Source organism: Thamnophis elegans, chromosome 10, assembly GCF_009769535.1.
Source record: "Thamnophis elegans isolate rThaEle1 chromosome 10, rThaEle1.pri, whole genome shotgun sequence".
Lineage (NCBI taxonomy): Eukaryota > Metazoa > Chordata > Lepidosauria > Squamata > Colubridae > Thamnophis > Thamnophis elegans.
The window spans coordinates 56,782,470-56,805,726 of NC_045550.1; the positions used below are offsets into that span (position 1 = coordinate 56,782,470).

General features: G+C 38.5%; 1 protein-coding gene across 1 annotated transcript in view; it reads left to right on the plus strand.

The window, feature by feature from the left end:
* NLGN1 (neuroligin 1) overlaps nucleotides 1–23,257 on the plus strand; it is a 545,726-nt gene that overhangs the window by 171,972 nt on the left and 350,497 nt on the right. Inside the window, 1 exon segment of the mRNA XM_032225531.1 lies at nucleotides 10,533–10,592. Coding sequence (XP_032081422.1) covers nucleotides 10,533–10,592 — 60 coding nt within the window.

Consider the following 23,257-nt stretch of genomic DNA (forward strand, 5'->3'; position numbering starts at 1 on the left):
CAGCCCAAATGAACTTGCCAGCTAGTCTTCCGGTTACTGGTTTGTGTGTGCGCACAATGATCAGCTGGCTGGTGCATGCTCACGCCAGGAAACTGAAGACCAGATCTTCCAGTTTCCAGCACTGCCGCACAAACAAAGGCTAGCTGATTGACACACACACATGCATGCCAGAAACCCAGAAGAAGAACAGGCAACATCACCCGTGCCACTTCAGGCATATGTGCCGTAGGTTTACCATCATGATCCTAGCTAATGTAGAATGCAGCACGCTTGGATAAAATTTGGCTTTGGTTATGCTTATGACAGAAACACGTACATGTTTCTTTACTATTATGAGGAACTCTTCCATGGACCATGAATAGAAGTAAGGCTAGTAGTCTAGTTTAGTCTATTCTTTCTTAAAAACATTTAAGAGTTTCATTTGAGCAAAGCCATACATGGGCAATGAAATTTAAACCTCATGGAGTTATTTGGTGAAGACCAGAGGTGGCATTCAGCAGGTTCTGACCAGTTCTGGAGAACCACTAGCGGAAATTTTGAGTCGTTTGCAGAACCAGTAAATACCACCTTTGACTGACCCTGCTCCCATCTATTATCTGCCTCCCGAGTTCCAGCTGATCAGTAGGAAATGGGGATTTTGCAGTAACCTTCCCTTGGAGTGGATTGGGAATGGAGATTTTACAATATCCTACTCCTGCCACGCCCACCAAGCCACGCCCAAAGAACCGGTAAAATTTTTTGAATCCCACCACTGGTGAAGACCATGACATTTGTGAGATTATGCTTTGTAATGTAAACACCAGAAGTTAATTAATGAAGTGACAAAGGAAAGAAAGAGAAAGAAAGAAGAGAAAGAGAAAGAAAGAAAAGGAAGGAAGGGAAGGAGGGAGGAAAGAGAAAGAAAATAAATAAATATGTCATGTAACTATGAAACTGAGACAGGAAAAGAGACTAAGCACATTTGATTGAATGTGGTTTTATATTATGGAATGGAAGTGATGAATGCATACATAAAACTAATGAAAAAGCAAAACAAATATATGCCAAAGGTATAAAGTTGTGATATTAATATTATTATGGCAGTACATGAAATTAAGAATTCATGATGTAATAGTTGCATATTACAATTCATGATGATGATAACAAAAACAAAAGGAAAAGTTTTGAGAAGAACCGTATTCCAATAAATGTAGTCCAAAGAAAAAAGTTACTTTGTTAAGGGACATGAAGGGATAGGTGGCAATGAGATGAAAGAGAAGCGATTCAACCATTCAGAGACCAAAGAGTTAAAAAAAAATGGAAAAAGTTTATGTGCATTGTTTCTTTAAAAAAAAAAATCAGTCAAACATATCTATCCATGAATACACATGGCAAATGCAAGTACATATCTGAAAGTGACTATTTTTGATGAAAGATTAAAATAATTAGTGATGGATACAAGGATTTTAAGAGATCCTGAATGTAATGTCAAGAGGAGATAGCAATCCAAAACAGGGCAATTGTGGGATAAACCTTTGCCATTCAAATAAGTATCTCCTAACCCACTTTACATTTCCAACCTAATCAGCTAACACTTTTTAAGATTTTCTCTGGAGTGTCTGAAAACATAAAGGGGAAAAAAATCTTCGGTTGAATCAATTTAATCTTAGATCAAAATAAATATATTTAACGGTCTTTAAAAGTGTAACCATTAATATGGGATGCTTTAACTCATCATCCCGTACCAGGCCTTACTGGTCATAACCCACCACTGATCTGAAAGCGCAGAAAACTAAACTTCTGGTACTGGTGACCGACTCAGATTGGATCCTGCAACATTATTCTGGGACACATATATCCGTCTTCTTTAGTTGTTAATCAAAATGGCTAAGCCCTAAGATATGTTTTTATTTCCACTAATATATACTTAACAGACCCATCTCTTATTGCAGCTCTTTCTCTTGTGGATGAAATGGAATTTCCTATTTTTTTTTAAAAGAGGCAGCTTGATATTTTAAACCACCCAATTTAATAGGTATCTATCTGAGAAGAACATCAAAGTCGCCCTTTTACATTCTACAGATCTAACAAAGACATCTTACTGAACTGAAAAGCGAAAAATGTACAATATTTTTGTAGGTCAAAGAAAAAAGAAAAAAGTGGAAGTTGAAATAGAGGAACACAGGAAAAAGTATTTTAGTGGTTTGTATGGGAAAGATTCTAATATGTGGTAAAATTGAAATATATTTTAAATGATATAGGCCAAGAAAAAATGAAGAAAATAAAGCCGTACTTATTGTAATGTTGAGGTATAGTACAGTTGAAATGTAAACATAGAAAAATGTTATGGTATAGTATGAAATATGTTATAGATTCAGTATAGGACGTGATTTTGTAAAAACGTCTTAAATTAAAATATTAAGCAAAACACAAAATACACACAATTTCATTGTATAGATACAAAAATTACGGAATAAACTCATACTTTACCTAAAATGACATAACTTTTAACGAGAAGTTTTGACATAATTAATTGCTAGAAATAACTCAAAATCTCCAGCTGATATAAAAGACAGTGGCTACAGTAGTGTTTCATCGGTGAATTATCTTCACAGAGCTTTTTAACATTAGTGTGAGAACTGTATTTAACCCTGATGATTGAAAGGAGCCTATTTTTATTCCCTTTGGGCAAAGAAAAAAAAAACTGCAGGGAATTGGTTTATTCAGTATGTCTAGAAAACTGTTTGACAGTATTCTGGTAGATAGAGGAAGGGATAACCAAAGAATGGAATGGAATGGAATTTGACAGTATTCTAATTGAAAAGGTACAGGAAGGGATACCAAAGAATGGAATGGAAAGGAATTTGGAATGGCATGTCATGCTCGTAAACCGACATAAACAACATTAAATTTGGGAAGTTTAGTTCAGCTTTTTGCAGAGGAGACAATATGCAACATGGATTTTTGCTCTTTCCTCAGCAAATCATTGAAAAATGAACAATGAGAGAAAGCATTTGTATTGTGCATTTGTCTTAAAATGTATGATAAAATAAATAACTTGGGATTTCAAAATGTTTTCTACAAATATGTAGTTGAAGATCAATTGCTAGGAATGGAATAAAAATCAGCGTACGATGGAAGCAAAGTGCATATTACAATAAAGCTCAGTGTACTGCTCAGCTTTGAACAAAGAATAAAGCAAGGATATATCTGATGTCTGATGAGTAATTTTATGTATTTATAGATGTGTGAAGAATGCTTGTGATGATCTTTGAGCTGTGTGGTTGAGAACAATAATGTATGTGTATCTATATGCAGAGCATGCCATGTTATTGGCCAAGAACCTGAATAACCCAAAGCAAATGTTGCACAAAGCAACAAGCAATATGGATTTGAGAATTAATGTACCAAACACCAGAGTATTTGTGTTTGACAAGAAAAATAAGAGTACATTGCTTACAGGTTGTATATAAACGGCGAATTAGAATAAATAGATAACTTTTTATATTTGGGTAGACTATTAACTAAAGATGGGGAAAGGGATAACTAAATGTTTAAATGATGCCTGTGAAAGCTAGTGGATAGCATGCCATCTATTGTGAGAACTCATTTTCTGTTAAAACGAGTAAAATGGCTGCAGATGAACATGTGCTTCTGATTATTTTGTCATACGAAAGTAAACCTTAAGATCATCAGCAGAAACAGTAACTAGAATAGAATAGAATAGGAAGGGACCTCCAACTAATTAGTTCTAATTATCCATTGAAATCTGTGTTTGACTTGTTTGGTTGCAGAGCCAAACCAGACAGTTATGGAGGTTCAGATGACAGATTCAATAATTCCTCTGTAGAACTGAATCAGCAGCTCCTTGGACAGTTTGAGCTTCCTGAGTTGGCGCAGGAATCTTTGGATGCCGAAATGAACTTACTTTCTTTGTTTGCAGTTAAGTCTGTGGATCAGATTTATTGTAAATTTTAACTTCATTTTTATATGAGGCACAGGAACTGTTGGAAGTGTAAGCAGAATGATTAAAACAGCTTTTCCCCCTGCGTGTATCTGGTGTACCAATCAGGGTTTATGGTCTTTTAACTTTTTCCCCCTATGGTTATGCTTTAATCCCTTTAAACGAATAAATGTTATCTGCTTTGGTATCTCATTAACTGGAGAAGAATTACATGCTCCATAATAATTAAGCACCAATAATATTGATATGTCAGTGCCTTGCCTTATAGACATTCACATGTCTTCCTGCAGGCAACCTTATCTCAGTTGGAAAAGATACAGTATGATGTATTTTCCTCTTTAAAGCTCGTTACTTTAAACCTGGTAGGTCTCTGAGGAACAGGGTGAAAGGCTGAGTTATATTTTTAGTGGAAAATGAGACCAAGGAGCAAATTTAAATGAAATGAATATAGAGTTCACAAGGAGCTTCCCCTATTTCACATACAGCAGTTTTCTTGGTTCTGCAAGCCAGCCATTAATTGTTATTATGAGATGCCGTAATTCCTTTTGCTCCTTGCAGTGCACCCCTGGGTCACTGACCTGTGGTCCGTTTTCCCATTAGTACTAATAAGTATCATGAGATAGTTGTGGCAGGAGTCAGATGTAAGATGCCTTTGCAGCTTGATCAACATCACAGCAATCAAGGGACTTCGTTGTACAAATGGTTTAGTTCCTTTGCTAAGAGGACTATGAGGCATAATTTACGGCGAAAACACCACCGCTACCACAATTCATGACACTAGTTACATTTGTTGGGGTTAGGTGATTATAATTCAGTTTCTCGGTGTATCTGCTGTTTTTTGAGGTGGCTGAGTTTAATTATGGATTGAGATTATGCTAAAGGGGATTGTGGTAGATAGAGGTAGATGTTTCTCTCTCTGGGCCACACTGAGAATACATCTGTGGAATAAAACTCCGCAATGGCAACAGGAAGGGCATCCAGCCACTAAAACACTCTGCTAGCTCCATTCAGTTTCCAAAAACTCCACCCCACAAGGGATTATGGGGGTCGTTAAATGAAAATGAAGATGATTGTGCTAAATGAGAACACCTGGTAGGATTAAGCTTTGCAGTTTATAATAGGGTAAACCATTAAATAAGAATTGTATTTTAGACCAAGGATCCCCAACCTTTGGGCCGCAACCCAAAACTGGTCTACAGCCTGTTAGGAACTGGGCCATGCAACCAGTAAGCAAGCGAAGATTGATCTGCACATACTCAGGATCTAGGTTGCGGGCAAAACTATCCCTCCCATGTCTGGTCTATAGAAGACTTCCTTTCCCCGGAAACCAGTGTCAGAAAGGTTGGGGATAGCTCTTTTAGACAACAGTATTACATGCAGCCAACCTTTATGTGTCCTTGAAAAATCACAAATTGACTTAAGTAAACTGTGATTCTGTTTATGATGTTGAAGCTTGTCAAGAAAATGCTTGTGTGGCCCAGTTCCTAACAGGCCGGTTTATTACAGTGTGTGAATTACATCAGTGGATGAACACATAATACGTATGTGGCAGTGGTGGGTTTCAAAAATTGTTTGAACCTACTCTGTGGGTGTGGCCTCCTTTGTGGGAGTGGCTTGCTGCCCATGTGACCGGATGGGAGTGGCTTGCCGCCCATGTGACCGGATATGAAGATGCCAACGACACTTGTCAGAACCATCTTAAATTACCCCCCACACAGCACCGGCATGCATAAGAATATGATGTAAACTTGTTTTTTAAAAGGCATCTTTGGTTTGCGTTAAAACAACTTCAACACACGCAATGTTCTGATTGCACCACAAACGCAGTAGTCATCCTTATCTTTCACAGGGGCACTGAGTTTTATAAATATGAGCATGATAGTGTAGAATAATCATATCCAAGGACCAGTGGTGGGTTTCAAAAAATTTTGGAATCTCTTCTGTAGGTGTGGCCTGCTTTCCGGGTCCACTGGTGGAACTCTTCTAACCGGTTCGGTAGATTTGATGAACCGGTTCTACTGAATAGGTGCGAACTGGTAGGAACCCACCTCTGGTATGTGGATATTCCAGCACCAATCCCTGAGTTCCTGTCCCAGAGCATTGGATAAAAATCCCAAGCCCCAAACATCTCACAATTCTAATTGTCAGAGTACACTTCTTTGGCTGTGCTTGCTTAAACATAGCTTCCTATTAATCCTGATTAAAGCAAATCATCCTGTGGTAAATAATAACAGGCTTAAGGATGCTATCGTTATCCTTGGGAATCAGAAGTTTGTAATAGCAATAGCATTTAGACTTCTATACTGCTTCACAGTGCTTTCACAGCCCTCTCTAAGCGGTTTACATTGTCAACATATTGCCCCCAAACAACCTGGGTCCTCATTTGACCCACCTCGGAAGAATGGAAGGTTGAATCAACCTTGAGCCTGATGAGATTCGAACTGCCAAATTGCAGTCAGCCAGCAGGCAGCAGAAGTAATCTGCAGTACTGCACTCTAACCACTGAACCACTGTGGCTCTCATCATCATCATCAATAATTGATGATTACTGATATTCCCTCCAATTTTGATGGGACAAACAACAAACTGAATGGTGTCCACAGCAACATTGGAACCATAGGATGGAGGGAAAATAAATCCTTCCCTTTCTCTCTTCTTCCTCTTTCCAATCTCTACATGTTTGGAGGTTAAAAACCAAAAATGAAGCAAGAGAGATGCTATTCTGTCTTGCACTATCCTGCTTTTTCCAAAAGGAGTAAATGCTAACCAACTAATAGGCAATACGCTGAGACACATATATTGATCTAGAGGTATTTTCTGCCATTTTCAACTAAAATATCACCAATAGAAGTGCACAAAAGGTCATTTTACCCACCCTTCAAGATGGGATGTTTCTTTACTTGTTTTATTATTAGTTTGAGATGATTTGGGATCAAAGGCACAGAAAGAACGGAAATGGATATAATAGTTGAAGGTGAGTGGCCTGAATCTGCCTTTCAGAATGCTGTTTGATGCCTTTAATGGCTGCAAAGTAGATATGAATTCAACAAGTGCAGCCTTTCTTAACATGACAATGCAATAAAAGGGGGAAACTCATCTCCTGGGTTTTTATCGGTTTTGCACCAGTCAAAAATTGCTGCTTTAGTTTCCATTTAGAAAGAAAATCACATTTTTAGATATAGTTCAAATACTATAAAACTCAATACCTCCCTCATACCACGATTTATCTGGTGCCTCCACTGGTGTGTGGGGTCAGAACAGTTGTCATTTAAAAATTCACTTCTGTGTTTGGTTTTGCACTTCTACATTTCAGTTGTAGCAGTAGTTATTGTTTTTTTTTTTTTTTTTGACACAATGAGAGCCTGTGTGGTAGCCTGTCGGCCGCTGGCCCCTCCAGCAGCTGAATCAGATGAGGAGGAGGCATGGGAGTAAGGACCGCATCAAGGCAACCTGAGAACTCTGAGGGGGAAGAGGGAATGGAACTGTCAGAGAGAGAGGGAGGGAGGGAGGGAGGGGCAGAATGTAGGCAGTCCATCAGCCCTCATATGTTGATGTTGATTTTATTTATATGCCGCCCTTTTCCCCCAAAGGGGACTCAGGGCGGCTCACAACTCAACCAGGGAAGGGGGATATAAACAAGAATTTAAAAGACATAAATAACAATACATAATTAAAACACAACAGTCATACCAATTCGAGGCGGGGGCGACAGTTCTTTAGCCCCAGGCCTGTCGGAACAGCCAGGTTTTAAGGGCTTTGCGGAAGGCCTGGAGGGTGGTGAGGGTTCGAATCTCCACGGGGAGTTCGTTCCAGAGGGTCGGAGCAGCCACAGAGAAGGCTCTCCTCCGAGTAGTCGCCAGTCAACATTGGCTGGCGATGGAATTCAGAGGAGGCCTAATCTGTGGGATCTAATCGGTCTAGTGGAGGTAATTGGCAGCAGGCGGTCTCTCAAGTACCCAGGTCCAATACCATGAAGGGCTTTATAAGTGACGACTAGCGCCTTGAAGCGTATCTGGAGACCAATAGGCAGCCAGTGCAGCTCGCGGAGGATAGGTGTTACGTGGGTGAACCGAGGTGCACCCACGATTGCTCGCGCGGCTGCATTCTGGACAAGCTGAAGTCGCCGAATGCTCTTCAAGGGCTGCCCCATGTAGAGCAGATGGAGAGTCAACAGCCCCCAGGTCTGGAGGTGGATGATGAGGAAGAGGAGGAACAGCTAGGATCAGTGCCTGACATACGGATGCACAGAAGGGAGAGGAGAGGAGAGCAATGGAAATCCGTGGGCCAATCCTTGGTACAGAAGAGCCACTGCTAGCAAAGTCCCACCCTAGTGCTGGCAATAAAAGGCAGGGGTATAGATGAATAGGTGTGTCAGACAACTATTCATCTCCCGGCGAGACAGATTTGTTAGCCTGCTGTGAGAAAGAGACTTTTTTCCAGTGCTGCTGACCAGTGGTGGGATTTAATTTTTTTTTACTGACATTCAGTGGGTGTGACTTTGTGGGGTGGCAGGGGAAGGTTACTGCAAAATGCCCATTCCCTCCCCACCCCACTGACCTGCTTTCCAGCTCCATTCTCCTGTTCGGGGCAACAAAAGAAGATCAGATGGGAGGATGGGAGGCAGTGGGGCTGGGGCCAACCTATTTGCTGGTTCTCCAAACTACTCAAAATTTCTGTTACCAGTTCTCCAGAATCTGTCAGAACTGGCTGAATATCATCTCTGCTGTTGACGCTCCTAATAAAGGAATTTTTGATTGATTACAGAAGGTTTGTCTTGTTTGGGGAGCTGCGTCAAAACAGCCTGGGCATTGTCCTACAGCACTGTCCATTTGTTCATGGTTAATATGATGATGTTTGAAGTGTGCAAAGAATTTTAGTTTTTGATGCCAATGAGTATGGATTTGAGTAAGCCATAACTCAAAAAGTGAGGCAAGAAAGGACAACATCTTTAACTATTGAAGAGGTTCTTCTGGATGTGTCTTGTGCATTTGATGATCATTATCTCCATCTCTAACAGCATGATTTATTGAAAGGTTATGGGAATCGGGTGAAGATTTGTGGAATTAAATATGGCTCCTATTTCTCTCCCCAGCAACACTGAATTGTGAAACTGGGTTTGCATCTGAAATAAACACGGAAAGAGATGTTACTTTTTGTCTCAGGCCACAAATATTTTTTGGGGGGAAATCCTACAAGTTCATTTGGTTGTATTTCTCAGTCTTCTCTTCCACTGATAGTACTTTCTAATTTTCCATGATTTTTGATGAAATGATGAAAACAGAATATTTGATGCATACATCTTTTAATGTTTCTTTGCAATGCTGTGCGCCTCTTGCCTATCCATGTTCTGGTGACCCTTTATGGCTCCCTTCTGATTTTTCTTTTGTCCTTAGTTTCTTTCAATTGTCATTATATGCATGAGATTTGTATTCTTTTCTTTTTAACTTGGTGCTTGGCTGCTTTTTTTAAAAAAACTGAATGTTCTGTGATTCTACTGTGTATCAGCAAGGAGAAATGTCCCCTTGTGATGCATGCAAGTGACAGAAACATGTTAGCACGAAGAAAGAGTAAAAGAAATGTGGTGCTGAATTTTAGTTCTTTTGGTGTGTGCTTTCAGATTATAAAAAGATGTGGTATATCCGAATAGTGTCTTTCATGGCCTTTGAGTTTCCTTCTGGAGCATTTAAGAAAAAACAAAACAAAAACAGAATGCTTGAGGAAAACAGTAGCCATTTTCATTTGCAAAATGTGATTAATCTTGCACTGGTTAATGGTATTTTTGTCTCCTGACACCGAATGTTTTTAAGTCTTAATGCTTTTATTCTTATGAATCGGTTTGCAATGCCTTGACCTGCTAAGACGGTAATAATTTTGTGAAAGAAGAAACCCTTCCAGTGTTTGGTTTTTAATCCCTATTTTGGTATCTCTCGCTTTTAACAAGAATGTCAGCAGGTATTCTAAAGTTCAAAGGGATTTTTATGTTCAGAACTGCATTTAAATTATATACACCGGCCGGGATGAAAAAAAAATCAAGTCCTTACTTAGCATTGGAAATTGTTAATTACTGTGGCTGGATTTATGAAATTCAATTTGCATGTGTTAGAATGTTTCTTTTAAACAAATTCCTTTTTTAAAAAACCTTTATCTTGCTTTTCCAATTTGGAATCTTTGTAATACAGACCGAAACCTAAACGGTTGTTCCCTGAAATTTATATTTTCAGTGCTTGTAAATAAATTTGTCAATTCAGCAGATGAAAACATTCCTTGGCTGTTATTTTGTACATAACGGATCTTTTAATTTTTTTTTCCAATTAAAAATATCCGTGTTCAGGTTTAATATAATTTCTGGACTGCATATTTGCTTTTTACATAGAAGTTGATTAAAACGCATCTCAATATACCCATTGAGAGATATTTCACTGGAAAACACATTTTCAAGATAATAAGATAATAATTACCTATCTCCCTCCTGGAGAGTTTTTCCTGAAACATCTTTGGAAGTTTAATATTGACTTTTTTCTTCTTCTTCTTCAATCTTGTATATTCTTGAATTGTCTTTTTCCTCCATTTTCTCCATTCTCAATCCTAGGTCCCCTAACAAAGAAAGAGACAGATGATTTAGGTGCTAAAGAAGGTGCAGAAGATGAAGGTATATTTTTTCCCCCTGCCAAACTGATTTGCATGACAAGGATCCCCTTTGAAAAACATTTTTCTCCCTTCTTTTTTTTCTTCTTCTTGCCTTCTTTTGAAGATGTGGGTTTTTTTTTTAAATTCCCATTTTTGATGTGTTTTGTCTTCTTGCTTGTTGTTACATATTTTATTTTTTTTTAAAAGAAAGAATGTTGTTAAGTTCTTTAAATAACTGTTTTGGTTTTTAAAGGAGGGTGTTTTATTTTTCTTTTCTTGGGACCGAATTTTGGTGTGTTGCATCCCGACTGAATTTTGTCCATGGTAACTAACACACTCTGGAAACACACTCCGTAAACCTTCTTGCATGTTTTCTAACCTCTGTTTTGATCGGTTTCACTCAATATCAAGGCAATGTGTTTTGTTTCTTTTTGTCACCCACTTATTTCCATTTTTATAGAAATGTGTTTGAAAGTGTGATAAATGCTGTTATAAAAATGTTTCCTAAGCAACCATATTGCTCTGATGCTTCACATCTCAGTATCCTCAATGCAGTTTTACTGTTGTATAAAGGGAAAATGAAGGGAAACAGAGATCCTTATGGAGAACACGTTCTTCTTCCAATTGGAGAACAGTTACATGAAATCTTTGATGTCTGTCTGTCTGTCTGTCTGTCTTTCTGTCTGTCTGTCTGTCTATCTATCTATCTATCTATCTATCTATCTATCTATCTATCATCTGTCTATCTATCTTTCTATCTATCTATCTATCAATCATCTGTCTATCTATCTATCTATCTATCTATCTATCTATCTATCTATCATTTGTCTATCTATCTATCTATCTATCTATCTATCTATCTATCTATCTATTGTCTGTCTGTCTGTCTATTATCTCTGTCTGTCTGTCTGTCTGTCTGTCTGTCTGTCTATCTATCTATCTATCTATCTATCTATCTATCTATCTATCTATCTATCATCTATCTATCTATCTATCTATCTATCTATCCATCTATCTATCTATCTCTTCTATCTGTATCCTGCCTTTATTATTTTTTACAAATAACTCAAGATGACAGACATATTCAGCACACCTTCCTCCTCCTGTTTTCCCTACAACAGCAGGTGTCAGGCCTGGAAGCCATCTTTTGCATTGGGCCTTCAGACCTGTCACATTCAACACTGTGGAAAAATGGGAGGTGGAATTCTATGGGAGATATATAGTCATAATAACATTCCTTTCTCAGAGAGTCAAGGACAGCTTGCCCTGCACCTGGAAGGGTGTGACTCGGAGGCATCTCCAGTTGGGATGGTACCTGATTGGACCATGTGATGGACATGTGGCTGCTGGGCAGGGACTTGGACTTTCATTTGGGTGGGGAAAACCTGGAAGCTTTCAGATTCGGGTTTTCCCAGATGTGCCAATATGACATCTCTAATAAAATGGAACTTTGAGGAACTTAAAGCCCCAGAATCTTCTTTCGGTGGTGTTATTTGGAACCCTGACAGCAGGTTTGTGAGGTCAATTGGACTAAGAGAGAGTGACTGGCCCAAGGTCACCCAGCTGGCTTTGGTGGCTAAAGCGGGGCTTGAACTCATAGTTTCTAGCTTTCTAGCCTGGTTCCTTAACCACTGGCTAGACCAAACTGGCTACTCATTAACAAAAAGAACATTCTTCTTCTTAATGATATAAAAACTATTCTGAAGGAATTGTGACTACATGGTCATAACTACTGAGTTTTCTTGATAAAAGCATGGAAATGGTTTCTGTCAGAGTTGGTTGCACAAATCAAATCCAGAAGCACACACAGATAACTGATTCAGCTGGATTCATTAACTTCTTTCTATACATAATAACAGATAACTAAATGTACAATACCAACAGGTGGTTCTTACAAGTAAACATAAGGCAGGAGAATTACAGACAAACACAAACAGTTAGTTTCATTTCAGCAGACAAGCCCAGGCAGACTGCTAGTTTACTTCTCAGAGCAGCAGACTGCTTTCTTCTTATGTTTCTGTTTCAATTCTCTGCACAGACTCAGATCTGTTTAAAATCCCATTGGCTGACTTAGTTGCTATGTCTATTCATTGGCTAACCTTGTTCCCATGTCTGTTCTCAGTCATGAATACTTTAACAGTTTCTTTTGACTGCATCTGGAATGTTTCTTCAAGTTCCAGTCTAACCAATGTCTAGTATTCATCCTTAAACTAACCAGACCTGGCCTGGTGAGTTTCCAAGTCTAGACAAGATGAATAAGGTCCTGTTACCTACATGAGACTATGGGAATAATAGAGATAGTCAACCATTAAGATAAATAAATGATTGGTTTGGTTTCATTTGAAAACTCTCCTGAGACATTTTACTTTTATCTTTGTATTACGCCTCTTCATCCCCTTCCTTTCTGGGATCCTGGAACAGACCAGCTGTGTGTTTCTTGTCTGACACTCAAAATTATTCAATTATGTGTTCAGACTGTGTGTGTTTGTGTGTCTATGTATGTGTCATATTTCACGTTGAATTAAATAAAATACCAAGGAAAAAATGCTTACTGAGATACTGCAATATGTTATTCAACCTAGAATATATTTTGCTACCTAATTTTTTTTCCTCTGAAAGAATATTCTTGCTTTCTGAACACAGTTAATTTGTAAAACCTGGCTTTTCCCTGCTTTCAAGAGGCCTCCCATGCACCCATGAACTCCCAAATTCCACCATGTCATTAATTCAAAGGTTGACTGAAGAAGCTGAGTTATTTATCCCTTTAAATAAAAAGAATAAATTGAAAATTGAGGGGTCAAAGGCAGAGAGATAATTAGAAAAGTGAGTTAATTTTCCCATTAGTGCAACCACTGGAACCAAATTCATCTTAGCCCTCTCTCATTCAGGTCAAACTGTAATATTCTCCCTCCAAGCTTCTATCTCTAAGTCTGACACTCTTTAAGAGGTCATGGGCTTTGCAGGAATCTTCCATTCAAAGCACAGGCTTAGGATATCGACATTCCAGGTGTGGGGACTTAATTCTTAGTCTCTACAAAAGCTTTAGGGTCATTCTTTTCTGATGTTAGAGAAAGAAAACTGTGCTTTTTGCAGCATTTTCAAGATGCTGTTGTTAGTTGAGATGTCGTGTCTGACCCATTGCGACCCCATGGGCAACATTCTTCCAGGCCTTCCTTCTCCTCTACCATCCTCTGGAGTCCATTTAAGCTCACACCTTCTGCTTCAGTGACTCCATCCAGCCACCTCATTCTCTGTCGTCCCTTTCTTCTTTTGCCCTCAATCGTTCCCAGCATTGGGCTCTTCTCCAGTGAGTCCTTCCTTCTCATTAGGTGGCCAAAGTATTTGAGTTTCATCTTCAGGATCTGGCCTTCTAAAGAGCAGTCAGAGTTGATCTCCTCTAGGACTGACCGGTTTGATCGCCTTGCAGTCCAAGGGACTCGCAAGTTTCAAGATGCACTACAGAAATGGAACAAAAGTTGGACTCTCAGTGATTTAAAATTATTCAGGTATATGTAGATGCCTAAGGTCTCCTATAATCATTAATTAATAGGTGATGAGAAAATTGAATAACCATCCTGACATTACTTAAACAAACAAAACAACAGCATTTTCAAAGCTAGATGCCCTCCTGTCACACACATTTGTTTAAAACATGAAGCACCTTAAAGAAAGTCCTCATTTCATGAGTGCCTTGATTAGCAATCCTTTGCAATTACATAGTGATGAAAAAGTTACTTTACAACCAATCCTCACATTTACAACCTTTCCAGGTCTGCAAAGAAAAAGAATGTTGAAGTCAGTTCTTCAGCACAGTCACAGTTTCACTTAGAGACCATTTCATTTAACAACTGAGTAACCAATCCCAGTTGTGGTTGCTATAGTACCGTGATGGCAAACCTATGGCATGCACGTCCAAAGTTGCACGCAGAGCCATGTCGCCCATGTGCGGCCTTCCCTGTTTGTCTCCCAGGTTTCTGGAGCACATGTGTGTGTGATCATTAGCTGTCCTTCGTGCATGCAGCAGTGCTGAAAACTGGTGTGTGCATGGGCGCCAGCCAGTTGTTGGGTGTGCGTGTGCACCAAAACCCAGAAGTTCAGCTTTTTAGAGCACAGCCCTGATGAGCTTCCACACACACATGTGACATTTCCGTGCAACCTTTTGCCACTTAGAACATCCTGGAGCTACATGGAGTGATCGAAAAGCAGCAAAACATTTCAAACCAAGAGAGAGAGAGAGAAACAGACAGACAGACAGACAGACAGACAGACACCGATTGCCATGATTCAACTTTCAGACAACTCTACAAATTTTCATTGTTTAGAAGTACTGTGAACAAGCCTATGATTTGGGGCCACAGACCTAATGTGACATTTCTCCAAATGGTCTCATAACTAGAAAATAAAACTCAATTATCACATTTCCCCTCCTTTTAATTTTATAGAAGGGAAATGAAAGTAGGGCTCTTGTGTATTTTGACGCTTGTCTTTTGCCACTTAGAACATCTCATGTTGCATGGAGTGATCAAAAAACAGCAAAGCTTTTCAAACCAAAGAAAAGAAATTCAGTTACCATATCTCAACTTCCAGATAACTCTACCTGGATGACAGAGAACCTTCATCTTCCTAGGAAAATATCTTCTAAGATAAAATTATTTATTGTTTCAATACATATTCTGCCACTTTGTGTCCAGAATACTCAAGATGTCCAATAATTTAAAATAAAATAATTTTAAAAAATCCTTCAAACCACAGTTAGTTTATTTATTAAGATAAAGGTTCACCTCGCACATGTGTGCTAGTCATTCCCGACTCTAGGGGGCAGTGCTCATCTCCATTTCAAAGCTGAAGAGCAACCCTTGTCCAAAGATGTGATCGTGTGGCCAACATGAGTAAACACCGAAGGTGCATGGAACACTGTTACCTTCCCAACAAAGATGGTCCCTATTTTTATTCTTGCATTTTTAAATGCTTTCAAACTGCTAGGTTACCAGAAGCTGGGACAAGTAATGGGAGCTCACTCTCTGACCTGAACTGCCGACCTTTCTGATTGACAAGCTCAGCATCTTAGCCACTGAGCCACTATAATTTATTTATTGGTATAGCTCAAAAAGCCCTGGCTGAAATGAAAGCAGAACAAGTGGAGCCAAATCCTACCATTCTCAGAGTCCATTTGAAGTGATGATGATGATGAAAACAGCATTCTCTTCCAAACTCATACTTGAGTCCTTTAGATTTCACAGCAGTTTCCATGTTTCCCCTTGAGCAAGAAGTTTCTCTGGCAAAATAAACCATTGGATTTTTAACATTCCCCCTTTTTAAACAATGCTTTCTACAGACCATCACAAATGATAACCCACCAAGGCTTATGAAATGGATTAGCTCAGTTATTTAAAAGACTCACAAGCCACAGGGTAAATGTTTATTAGATTGTTGAAAACACTCATGTTCTTACAGTCTCACATGAATAGCAAAATAAAGAAGTTGATCTGTTCCAGACAGGCCACCATAATTAGACAGCAACTACATTAGCTTTGTAAATTAGTCGGTTCACAGACCTATCCTAAGGTGATATCTTTTCAGGTAGGAAAATACCTTCAGGATCCAACTCACACATTTAAAATTATGTCCTCTGCTGCTTTTTACCCACAGCCACACTTTCTTACACATTCTGTGACAAGTTATTAGTTATTTCCATAACCCTATTAACATTCAAAACTCTGAGAGCAATTCCCTCATTAACACTGGCCTTCCTTATACTATCAAAAATTAATAAATGGATATTGTGTGATATTAAGAGGTTCCTAATCCTAGTTTTTATTTGGCTCGCAGTTTGGGAAAGGCCGCGGTGTTTACAGATCTTTTTGAGAAATTACTTCAAAGATCAACTCTTCATCCTTCAGACTGTCGCGGGTTTTCTAATTTGTCACATAATTGTGGGGCAGGCACTAATAGCCAAAACATCTGTCAGATTAATCAGTACCTTTCACTCTTTGGGGGGGGGGAAAGACATAAGAACATCTCTGCACAAAATAAGCTTAGCTGGCAGTGACGGGAGAAGTATTAGAAGTAATTCAGTTCTTTTTATGAAATTGATTGGATGACACATCTTCTATTAGTAACAGATGACCACTGAAGTTGGTAATAGTGAAGTTCTCTGAAGTTGTGACCAATTATCTTTAGAGGTTTCAGAGCCTTTTCTTAAAACTTTGAGAAATGGAGCAGAATATTCATTTCCGCCTTTCAGAATATTAGTTCACCAAATCCTATATCTCTATATCTCTATATCTCTATATCTCTATATCTCTATATCTCTATATCTCTATATCTCTATATCTCTATATCTCTATATCTCTATCTATCTATCTATCTATCTATCTATCTATCTATCTATCTATCTATCTATCTATCTATCTATTATCTATCTTTATATGTCTATATATCTACCTACCTACCTACATACCTACCTACCTATGTCTATATCTCTATCTCTGTCTCTGTCTCTGTCTCTATAGATGGATGGATGGATGGATGGATGGATGGATGGATGGATGGATGGATGGATGGATGGATGGATGGATGGATAGATAGATAGATAGATAGATAGATAGATAGATAGATAGATAGATAGATAGATATAGTTGCTTTTTGCCTAAACAATAAAACTTTCTTAGGTTAATTCTGATGAAAATAGTCACAATTGAGAGATAGTGATGGAAAAGGGCAGATCCTTATACTTGTGACTGCCATAGCATCCCTGAAGTTGTGTGTTTGAGATTCAGGCACTTCACAATCGGTGGGTGTTTATAACCATCACAGCATCCTTTAGTCATGTAAGCGTCCTTCGCACACTTCAAAGCCAGCATCTTTTTTGTATATCATTCTTATTAAAACTTTAAAATAAGAGTAGTCAATAGAAAAGTAAAATCATCAACTTGCGCTCACGTCATGCCTTGTTTAATGGCCACGGGTGACTCCCTTAGAACTATGGCACAGGTGAGGTCATAGGTCCATTGGGGTCATGCACTATCTCACTTAATTGATGGAGTTGATACTTTGATTTGGGGTCATTCTTTTTACAGTGTGTGCAGTTCTAATTGCTGGATTAGTAGGAAAACACGTAGGAGATTATTCTGAACAAATTGTGCTACCCTGACTTTTCTGTACCTATAGTTTTCTCATTATTTTCTGAATGAACTTGCAAATCATTTGGGAAAAAAAGATCATAAAATTATAATTGAGAACAGTGACCCAAGCTGACAATTTGGGCAGATGTCTCATCATCTGTAAAGAGATGTAAAATCTTCATCCATCATTGCACTTAGATATTTATTTTGGCCAAAATAAAAAAGGAATTAGAACTTATAAGAGACATAAATATAAGATATAAGAGCCGAGGTGGCGCAGTGGTTAAATGCAGCACTGCAGGCTACTGCTAGATCAGCAGTTCAGCGGTTCAAATCTCACCGGCTCAGGGTTGACTCAGCCTTCCATCCTTCCGAGGTGGGTAAAATGAGGACCCGGATTGTTGGGGGCAATATGCTGACTCTCTGTAAACCGCTTAGAGAGGGCTGAAAGCCCTATGAAGCGGTATATAAGTCTACTGCTATTGCTATTGCTATAAATGAGCTCACTTGTGTTACATAGGTTTGACCTAAAAAGTGGGCACATGTTTTCTATCTTGTCCAACCATCCTATCTTCCTCTCCTAGTCCTGCGACACACAAAACACACAAGAGAAGCTTTGATCAAACTATCATGACCAGTTTCTACCATTCACTATGGACATCTCTGCCTGAGATCTCTTTGTCCCTTCCACAAATTATTGTCATTTTTGGAAGTTCTGCTGTAAATTCTAAACAAGCCTATGATTCTTATTCTGTATAAAAAAAAAGTTCTATCAGTGAATCAGTCAGACATCATATCCTTTCCTCATTTTGGAATACTGCTTTACTGTATTTAAACCAACTCTGTAAGAAGAGGTGGACTGTTTTTCTTTCAATGTTCCTTTATTTCTGTTCCTTTAAAAAATGCTGATATCTCTATATCCAAAGAGTATCAAGAAAAGCTTTGAACTGTTCCCTGAACCCAGCTCTAATCAGATATATATCTCAATTTTCGTTATAGGAGGGTCTCTTCCAAGATTCTTCCCAAGCTGACATAGAGTTGACATTTACTGATCACAAAAATTGTGATAGGATCTGAATATTACTCGGATGGGAGAACATCTGGAAATCTAGGGTTCAAAGATCAAGTGGGAAAATCTCTCTCTCTCTCTCTCCCTCTCTCTCTCCCTCCCTCCCTCTCCCTCTCCCTCCCTCCTTCTTCCTCTCTTTTTGTGTGTATGTGTGTGCATGTAGAAAAGTAAACGGTTTGTGAAGAAAATTAAATCGGCATATCAGGAAGTCACCAGAAATCAAGATAAACACATAGAAGAGTTTATATTCATTGTCATACAATAATACAATACCTTGGCAACTTTAAGATGTCTGGACTTCAACTTCCAGACTTCATTAGCCAGCAATGCTGGCTGTGGAATTCTGAGAGTTTAAGTCCAGACATCTTAAAGTTGCCAAAGTTGAGAAACACTAATATAGTACGCACATTTCAGGTTAATTATCAGTTTTGTAACTACCTTCCTAAAAGAGTATTAGAAAGAACATATCAAATTAATTACCCTAACTTATTGATTGTAGTTAACATTGAGTAGTATGTTTTCTGTTAGAATTGCTAGCATGACAATGTCAAGGAACAAAGTATGCTTTGATAGCGTATCTAATTTGTTTTACATTTTGAATCTGAAGCAAGACCCCTATGAGTTGGCATTAAAAAAAATGACAGCTTCAGGATTCAAGTACACTTTTATACTGCATGAATGGATGATACAAAAAGCCTTAAATCTGTTTTTATATCCATGAAAATATATCCCAAGTTAAAATTTCACATTATTTGAGCTTTCATTTTGCTATTGTTTTACATTTCCCTCCTTAGGGAAGTTTGCACTGCATTATCAGTGTATTACATATTGCATTAGTAATACTTGAAGATATGGGAAGAATAACTTCTGGCAATGCATTCGGGAATGAAGCTCCCGTATAAATTTAAGCAATGAAGAGTCTCCCAGCATTTCTATTGTCTGGTAGTGCATAATGTGAAGTCTTCTCTTAGTTTAATTACTGTTTTTCTTTCCAGAAAACTTCCTTAAGTCTAAAACCCTTCCTGCATATTTCAATATTTAAATTTATTCTAGCGGTAGTTCATCAATCATCAGCTTGAAAATGGGCTTAACATAAATAGTACCATGGCCCATGTACTTGTGGGGTCCTTGGTACTCTCTGAGCTTGGTGATCTTCTTGCAGACTTTTCATTACCAAACTACAGTAGATAACATCATAGCACTGATATTTATCTAGTTTCATAATGAAATATCTGCAAGAAAGCCACCAACCTTAGAGAGCACTAAGGATCCCATAGTTTCATATTGACCTACAAATATTCTCTTCTATCTTATACATTTCCATGCAAATCAGGTCAGATTTGTCTTTAGTCTAGATGGACTCCTCCTGATGGGGTGTCATCTGGATTTACTGGCTAGAATTTCTGAAGGTTGTGGTTCTAACATAGCTAGAGATACGTGTCTGTCTGATAGAAAGGCAATTGGTCCAAGCAAGAAGACAGAATGTGTCTCTTCCAAGAACTAGAAGACTATAACTAATTTGACTAATTTCCAATAGCCTGTAATGAATCTCTTGCTATTTTAAAGTGGCCACCTTGGATTTAATTAGTTTTCATTGGTATCGTTAGTATAAGGATTCTGTAATTCATACATGGAACAGACAATGGGAAAAGACTGGTTGCTTATATGGTACAATTTGGGGGTGTTTGTCTCTGTCTCTCTCTCTGTCTCTCTCTCTCTCTCTCTCTCTCTCTCTCTCTCTCTCTCTCTCCCTCCCTCCCTCTCCCTCCCTCCCTCCCTCCCTCCCTCCCTCCCTCTCTCTCTCTCTTCAAATTTTGCCTCTCTTTTAGATTTTCCGGAGAGTTCAATTTTTCAACCATCTTTAATACCATATTTATGTAGCTATTAGACCTTGTTTATTTGCAGCCCAGTGCCAGTATAGCATACTGTAGGTAGAAAACTAAAAATATAAAAATGCAGAAATGAGGCTAGTATAAATATCTGTATTACAGGCAACTTATGAAGCACACATTATTTCTGTGTGTCCAGCATCATGGAGGCATTGTTTCTCCAGTTAGGTAACCTCACTGTATCACCCTTCAAAGGACAGGGTGGGCATGACATCACGCCAGAGCAAATGCCCTCCAGTAGTTAGGTACTTTGAATTTAGTAAAGTATGTCATAGAGGAGGCAGTTGTTCATTTAAGTTTTCAGAACTGAATCTGCCCTGGCTACTCAAATGAACAGAAAATATCAAGAGTCTCATGGACCTTTGCTAATATACAATCTCATGGGAAGAGGTCTGCTGTTGTTACCTCTTTGCAGGCATCTACATCCTAATTACATGAAGTACTGTGGAAATATATTTTCAAATGTCAAGAGCAGAACCTTGTAATAGCACAAATAGATTTATGAGCAGCTTCCTCCGATTATTAATTCTTTTGAAGTTATTCCTTCTGACATGGCAATGTAAGAGAGGAAGAAAGCGGGCTTGCTTTAACGTTCCATAAATAACCTGAACAACCTTTCTTGGGTTGAAGATCCCAGTTGGTCTTTAGCTAACATGTAGGGAGACCCAGTCTAGATAATGGATGGGTCCAGGACCAAGAATTAGATGGGTCAAGACTAAAAGTCACATTTCAATTACAGAGTTAGTGAAATTTCTCTCTCGTGTATTTAATAGTTTTCCTCTTCTGTCGCATTAAAATATAAAGTTCATCGTAAATTATGGAACAGCTTGAAGAACGGTGCCAAGGCTTTGAAGGCTGCAAGTTGTATTTGCTTGGTTAGATTAAAAAAAAATACATGGGTCTGGTTTGAAAGGGCCTCAAAATCTGGAGTAAGATCAGTTTCCGATTTAACTGGGGATGTAACCAAATGATAATTCTGTCAGATTGATTCGTGTTAATTTGTTTTAAGATAATGCAACTTGCCTTCCTTCATTTAAAAGAATCAGTTGCATTAAATGCCAATGTTTTCTGGAAGCTGTTTAGATGATACGCTGTTGGCCAATACTAACACACAAGGAGATTCATGGTTCCTTTCTCATCCTTCACTGGGATACAATAACTACATATTTGTAATTCCCTAGTCTTTAGTTGCTGTTTGGAAAATTTGAGTGAGGAAAGATCTTCATCTTTTACAAGAATTTGCTTTTGGAGAGGGATTAGGCCAGATCTGTACTCCTTTTAAAAAAAGAGAAGTCTGCCCTGTGGAAAAAGAGAAAACAATGTTGTTCCATCCTCAGTATTTTCTGCTTCTTCAGATATCTGAAGATTTTTTCTGTGCTTCACTTCAGTCCAAACATTCAAAGCTTGTTCAAATGTTGCTCCTTACGTAGTTTTGGGAACACATGAAAGATTTCACATATATTTGTGAAGTCTTCTTCACTGTAGTTGGATTCTACTCATGAATGGCTCAGTAATCTCACAGAGAACATATCCACACATCACCATTAAGTCCATACTCATGCTAGCTTGATTCTAAGTCTGTTTAAAATGTCCTATCAGGATTGAGACACTGTAATAAGGTAACAACCCAGTAAGAGTGGATTCTCTTTGGGTCTCTTTGCTCCCAGTATACCATCTTCAGGATCAGTGAAAACAAACCTTTTCAATTGTGCTCCATTTCTGTGAACTCGTTTCCTCAGTCATCCATGGCCCCTTCCGTATTGGTTTAGTGGTCTTGGAAACTAATGCTTTTCTCTCTGACAATAAACCAGTTCTTTTTGGCTTGACTAATTGATTAATGGATATTCCTGGTGCTACTTTTATGTGGTTTTAATAGGCTTTATTGCATTGTTTTAAAACTCACTTATAGAAGTCAGAATGTTTGCTGGTCAGAATTAGTCTGACCTTAAAACCCAGTGAAATTTAAATATAACAACAACAACAACAACAACAACCTTTAACAACAGTTTGCTGAGATTTCAATCCAAAGTGAACTACCACATCTTCCCTCTTGGATCATTTCCCTCTCACATCTGTTCTGCAATATCCAATTGCCCATCAATTTCATTTTAGTAGACATGTCTTACTGAATTTATATATCTTCTTTACACACATGCTACATTTAAATCTCTCTCTCTCTCTCTCTCTCTCTCTCTCTCTCTCTCTCTCTCTCTCTCTCTCTCTCTCCCTCCCTCCCTCCCTCCCTCCCTCCCTCCCTCCCTCCCTCTCTCTCTCTCTCTGTATGTGTACAGTATATACACACACTGCCCATTGCAGACCTTAAATGTTGAGTGTGCCACCCAGCCATCAAAAAGTTACCTATTCTTGACCCAAAAGTCTAGGTGAAATCTATCTAAACCAAAACAAGTAGCACATTTTCTTGAGGTCTTCTGATATATTTGTTCACGAGCCATTGATAGGCATTGATATTCTAGCTACCATCTTCTGCTGTTGACTTACATTTTGCTTATAGTTTACTAAACTTCCTAATTTTTTGACACACACACACACACCCTTACTTCACCTTCATGGCACTAAGACTTTGTTTTTACAAATAATTGCAGGA